The following is a 5,720-nucleotide window of genomic DNA, read 5'->3' as shown; positions in this document are numbered from 1 at the left end:
CACTTTCATCCAGTCACATCGTGTTTATATGGGGTATCAGAAAGCCAATCCACAAGAAGAGAGCCATCTTCCTTTATTATGGAGTGTTCCAAAACTATTGGTAGGTTGTTTGGAAGTAAAGAAACCCACACAGTTTGTTTTATTTTGAAGATTTAACTTGAAAACAAACTGCATCTTTCCAGCAGAAACTCATGTTTCAACCTGCTACATAACATTGGTCAGTCGGTTCCGCTACTAACATGTAATAGTTTTATTATAGCCGAGCTTGAGAATCCGTAGGCAGAACTTGTAACATGTATTATGTGTACAATTATGTCAGTCGACTTGAATCATGATACATTACCCCCAATTTCACTGGATGCATTTTCGCTGTGAAATTATCCGCAAAATTTTCTGACCGCGTTCTGAGACGGAGGCTAATAAAATCTTATTAAGAGTACTTGTGCAAAATTTTAGGGTCATAGGTTGTCCAGATCAGGTTTTGTGACTTTATTGTGAAACATGACATAAAACCCAGCTTAAATCGCTTAAAACTCAAAATTTTAAAGTGCTGATAACTTCTAAACTATTTATTCAATCATTTTCAAATTTTGACACGTGATAGGCATTGATAATACAGATTTAAAAAATCAAAAGAGAATTTTTGAAAATAATGACGTCATCATTTATGACGTCATCAAATTTTGAAAATTTTACTCATCTTCAGCATGGATTTTAAGAAAAACTCTTCATGGAATTTGCAAAACCGGCAATTATGTTAAAGAACAGTCTTTTATCTTTCAGAATCTTTAAACAGAATTGAAATATCTTTATTGGTTCGACTGTAATAGACATTTTTGTAAACCATATATTTGGGCTTTTTTCCGACAGGTGGAAATTTTGTGATGACGTCATCAGTTTTTGAATGACGTAATCAATTTTTCTTTTCTTCCTGGAAAATTGTATCATGATGGAGAACATCTGTACCAAATTTCATGGCCATAGCTCTTCTAGATCGAAAATAATCGAGGGTGGTAGATTCTACCCCCCCCTGGGGATACAAAAGTCAAAAAAGCTTGGGGCTAATAGGGTTAACACACCTCTTTCTACTGTTGATGTGTTTTGAGATCGAAAATTTATTCTGTCTATATATAACCGCTGACAGAAAGGATATTTTGACGATTGAAATTCCCAGGAGAAGAAAAACTAATTTAAACAAAAAAACGAACAACCAATTAGATTCAGTTATTGATACACCTCAAGAGAATTAACAATTAATGTACTTTTTCAAGTAATATATGACTTTCTTAATAAAGAAACAAAAAAATTATTAAAAAAGGATTAGAAATTTGTTGGATAGCGATGATTTTTGCTGGACATCTTAGAGAACGTCTAAGATAACTTGGTACTTTTAAAAATAGTATAGCTTTTAACATTTTACAGTCGGCCGATAATCAGGGAAACTCGAGGATTGTGCAAGGGCCCGAAGGGCCCGCAGTGCAATTCCGATTTTATGAATAAAATCGAAGCCAACGATCTAATATTGGTTACCGCCCTCACTCGCATCGTAAATCTAGGACAAGCCCGGGATAAAACATAAAGAAAGAAAGAAACAATATCAATATTTAGTTTAAGAATCGTATCTTTCATTGAAATAATATTTCAATCATCCACCAAATCTTCCTCGGCCACGTCCGCGTCCTCTGAAAGCAGAATTACCTGACAAGTAGAGAAAAATAAAACATATTTTATGAAATGAAACACCAATAAGGGAGATGGTGGGCGGGCAATATTAGATCGTTGGCTTCGATTTTATTCATAAAATCGGGATTGCACTGCGGGCCCTTCGGGCCCTTGCACAATCCTCAATTTCATTTCATAAAATCTCCGCCCAATCTAATATTGGTTACCGCCCTCACTCGGATAGTAAATCTAGGACATCGTCCTAAACTACCCCTGTTCAAAGCTACTCAATAAGGCCTTTTGGAATTTCTCCCCTTTACCAGGATCAATTTTTCTGTTGTAAAATTTTTGGAAAGTGGACTCATTTGTCCAATTAGCTCTTTCTAAGATCTCCCTCACAGAGATCCCCAGACTGGAAGCTTTAGAAGTGGTCGCTGATCTTGTAGAATGTCCTTTAAAAATCTTAGTATCAATGCCAGCTAATCCAATTATCGTTTTTAACCACCTTGAAACTGTGTCTGTAGAAACTCTTCTATATGGTTTGATATGTGATATTAGGAGTCTAGTTTCCGTTCCCCTTCGTTCCTTAGTTCTAGACAAGAACTCGTCTATTGTATGGCACACACAAAGAGATAAGTTCTCCTGAAATCTGAACAATTTTATTTTAGTCGGCGAATCCCCAGGCTTTTGTGTTTTAGTTACACCATCTAGTTCAAAGATGTAAACTGAAGAATACTTAGATAGAAACTTTGTATCAAGAATGTTAAGTTCTGAAGCCCTGGATGCCCCGGTTAAGGCCAACAGTACTGTTAGTTTTAATGCCAGTAACTTAATGTCTATTGTAGAAGAATCTAAACCATTTATGTACCTAAGGACCGTTTCAACGTCCCAAGTGAATCCATAACGAGGTTGAGGTGGTCTCTTGTTGAAAATACCAACCATCAGCCTTTTGACAAGAGGATGTTCTCCTATCGAAGACCAATCACAATTTTCATGGAAAGCTGAAATTGCTGATCTGTACCCACCTATAGTACTATATTGGAGTCCCTTTGTACACAGATCAGTAAGAAAATCTAGAATATGCTTTACAGGACATCGAACGGGATCAATCTTTTGTTCCATACTGTATTGTCCATCTGAATATGAACCGACGTTGCCCTGAACCTTGGTATGAATGTCAATAGACCTATCCTGGCTGCTTCTAATTCCAAAACATTTATATGTTCCTGCTGTTCCTCCAGAGACCATGGACCCCCTGTTCTTAAACTCCGACAAGCATCTCCCCATCCTGTTTTGGAGGCATCCGTTTGGATTACTATCTGTGGAGGTGGGGTTATTAGACTCCTCCCATTGTAAAGTTCTAGGTTCAAGAGCCACCAATTTATTTCCTTTTTCACCTCCTCTGTCAATTCCACTACATGATTGTATGAACCCTGTTCCTTCAACTCTGAAATCTGTTGTCGTTGAAGGCTCCTGTATTGAAGGGGTGCTGGTAATATTGCTAGCATTGAGGCAGACAACCTGCCCACTAGTTTCGATAACTCCCTCAGGGGAACCTTTTCCTTTTCTAACATTTCTGAGCATTGCTTCTTTATGGCAACCACCTTCTCTTCTGGAAGGCTTAGAGTCATTTTGATTGAGTCTATTATCATCCCCAAGAATTCTATCTTTTGGGTTGGTTCGAAAACTGACTTCTTGACATTTATTAGAAACCCAAGACTTTGCAAAAGGAAAATAGTTGTGTCCCTCATCTGTCTCAACTCCTCTGGAGTCGAGGCTATTAGCAGGATATCGTCCGGAAATATGATTAAACGAATCCCTAATCTCCTCAGAAGTGAAATTGGAACCTTCAGAATTTTTGAAAACACTCTTGGAGCTGGAGATAAACCGAAACAGAGACACTGGAATTGGTATAGGGTCTTGTCCCATTCGAATCTCACAAACCTCTGAGAATGCTGATCTAAAGGTATGGCGAAATATGCATCCTTGAGATCGATTTTTAACATCCAGTCCTTCAGAATTTCCTTCACTAAAAATAATCCCTCCATCTTGAAGTGTTCGTATGGAATAAATTTGTTCAAGTTTTTCAGATTTATCACTGGCCTTTGCCCCTGGTCTTTCTTTGGTACCAAAAATAGAGGGCTGACAAACTGTTCTGGTGATGGTGTCACTGTCACGATTGCCCCTTTGAGCAACATACTTTTCACCTCTTCCTGGATTAATTCCCTCATGTCCTGACTTACTTGAGAAACGTAAGGGTTTTGTCTCAAAACTGGGGGAGGGTTTTCTAGAAAAGGGATTCTGTACCCGCTCACCATCTCTAATAAAATCTGATCGCTTGTTAGTTTCTTCCAGTTTTCCAGGAAGAACTTTGTCCTTCCTGCTAATGGTGTTTGAGGGATCTCCTTTGGAAAAGCCCCTTTATTGCTGGGAGAACATTTGGAAATTTCCCCATTGGTAGAATTTCCAGAAGATTTGAAGGAGGATGGCTTACCTCTTTTGTTGAAGGATGACTGACTCCTGGCCAACCAACCACTGAAGGCACCTCGGTTTCCACGCCCCTATCTCCTCCTTGATCTGCATTTGATAGAGAGCTCCTGTGAAAGGGCTTCTTGGATACCGGCTTGGGTGATGCAAGATTAGACAATGCATCTTTGATTTCTTTTTGGATTTGGCTAACTTGACAATGAGATCCTCAAACTTTTCACCAAAAAGGTTGCAAGATTTTTCATTTAAAACTTCTTCATTTTCACTTAGAAGTTCCTTGGCTCTCTTAGAGTCGCCTGTCATATTTTCAACCATGTTTAAACGTCTATAATATGCAACTTTGTTCGACGCCTGTCCGACAAGTGCAATAACATTGGTAAAGGAACGGCACATTTCCTCCATCTTTTCCTTCACCTCGTCTGGGACATCCTCCTTAGAAAGCAGGTCTTTCTTGTCCTCCTCAGCCAATTCCCAAAGATTGGCCAGTGGTCCAAAAATCTTATGTATACCAGACTGAATGTTATACAATTGGCTATCTCTCGCCATAGCAAATGCTTTGTAAGAGGTTAAAGTGTCCTTCATAAACATATCCAAATTCTGAGGTTTGTCTATGTTAGATGGAATCGGATAGTCTTCCAAAATCTTCTCTTTTAGAATTTTGTCCGAGACATGTCTGCGAATGTAGTTGTTTATTTGATCCGCTAGATCTGATCTTAAGTTTATTGCATTGTCCTCTTCAAAAAGTTCTAGACAAGACACTTTAGCTCTTGGCCCTTCAAGTTCATCTTCTCCCAGGACGTCAGCACTTCTCTTACTTGAGCCAGCTGCCTGTTTCTCTTTGTTGGCAATCCTGTGACATAAAAGAGAAAACATATTACCACAGGTAATAAGTATTGTGGAACGGTTAGCCCTGGGGGCTTAACCTATTGTTTCTTTCTATTCTGATCTGACAAAACAACGAGCAAAACAAGAATCTATGGCTATACCAGCTAGTTCCTGTATCTCGAAGTGAAATGAGTAACTTAGTTATGACCCATTATCCTCTCAGTGATGGCTGAGCCTTTTATCACTTTCAATATGTGTCAGATTACTTGGATATTTGGGGAATTCAAAGAATTTTAATTACACTTACTCTTGTTCCGCCATCTTGTTTTGCGAGTTGAAAGCTAAGAGGGGTAGTTTAGGACGATGTCCTAGATTTACTATCCGAGTGAGGGCGGTAACCAATATTAGATTGGGCGGAGATTTTATGAAATGAAATCCCCCTTCCCCGTTCTTTCAGAGTTTGTTAAATGACGCACCTTGCGCGCCCGCGCGCCTTCCATTTATTGACGCGCCAACACGCCCACGCGCCTTATTATCAACGCGCCCTAAATTTTTGACGTGCCATACAGTATTACTACCTTAAATTTTTGTAAATTTTGACGTGATTTTTATTGCCCCCCGGCACGTGAAAGGCGAATGTTCTGCAAAAAATTATTCAGAAAAAAAGACGACAACAACGGCGGTTCATTTCATTTTTTCTGATTTCTTATCCAGTTTTTTTTTAGCATTCTCTATGAGACAGAAGT

The 5,720-nt window shown here is 38.8% G+C and overlaps 1 protein-coding gene and 1 long non-coding RNA gene across 2 annotated transcripts; both read right to left on the bottom strand.

Moving 5' to 3' along the window:
- Positions 1 to 1,603: 1,603 nt before the first annotated feature.
- On the bottom strand, positions 1,604 to 4,219 carry LOC136814900 (uncharacterized). The gene is made up of 2 exons (XR_010847658.1): positions 4,157 to 4,219; positions 1,604 to 1,698 (listed from the first exon to the last, which is right to left on the bottom strand). It is a non-coding gene; the product is annotated as an uncharacterized lncRNA (long non-coding RNA).
- A 4-nt stretch (positions 4,220 to 4,223) lies between these two features.
- Positions 4,224 to 5,402, bottom strand: LOC136814891 (uncharacterized). Its single transcript, XM_067071316.1, has 3 exons — positions 5,282 to 5,402; positions 4,343 to 4,999; positions 4,224 to 4,239 (listed from the first exon to the last, which is right to left on the bottom strand). The coding sequence occupies exons 1-3, from the start codon at positions 5,293 to 5,295 to the stop codon at positions 4,224 to 4,226; spliced, it is 687 nt and encodes a 228-aa protein (XP_066927417.1). The 5' UTR covers positions 5,296 to 5,402.
- Positions 5,403 to 5,720: the final 318 nt, after the last annotated feature.

Source organism: Clytia hemisphaerica, unplaced genomic scaffold, assembly GCF_902728285.1.
Source record: "Clytia hemisphaerica strain Z4C2 unplaced genomic scaffold, Clytia hemisphaerica genome assembly, whole genome shotgun sequence".
Taxonomy (NCBI): Eukaryota; Metazoa; Cnidaria; class Hydrozoa; order Leptothecata; family Clytiidae; genus Clytia; species Clytia hemisphaerica.
This window is presented reverse-complemented; position numbering and strand designations above follow the sequence as displayed.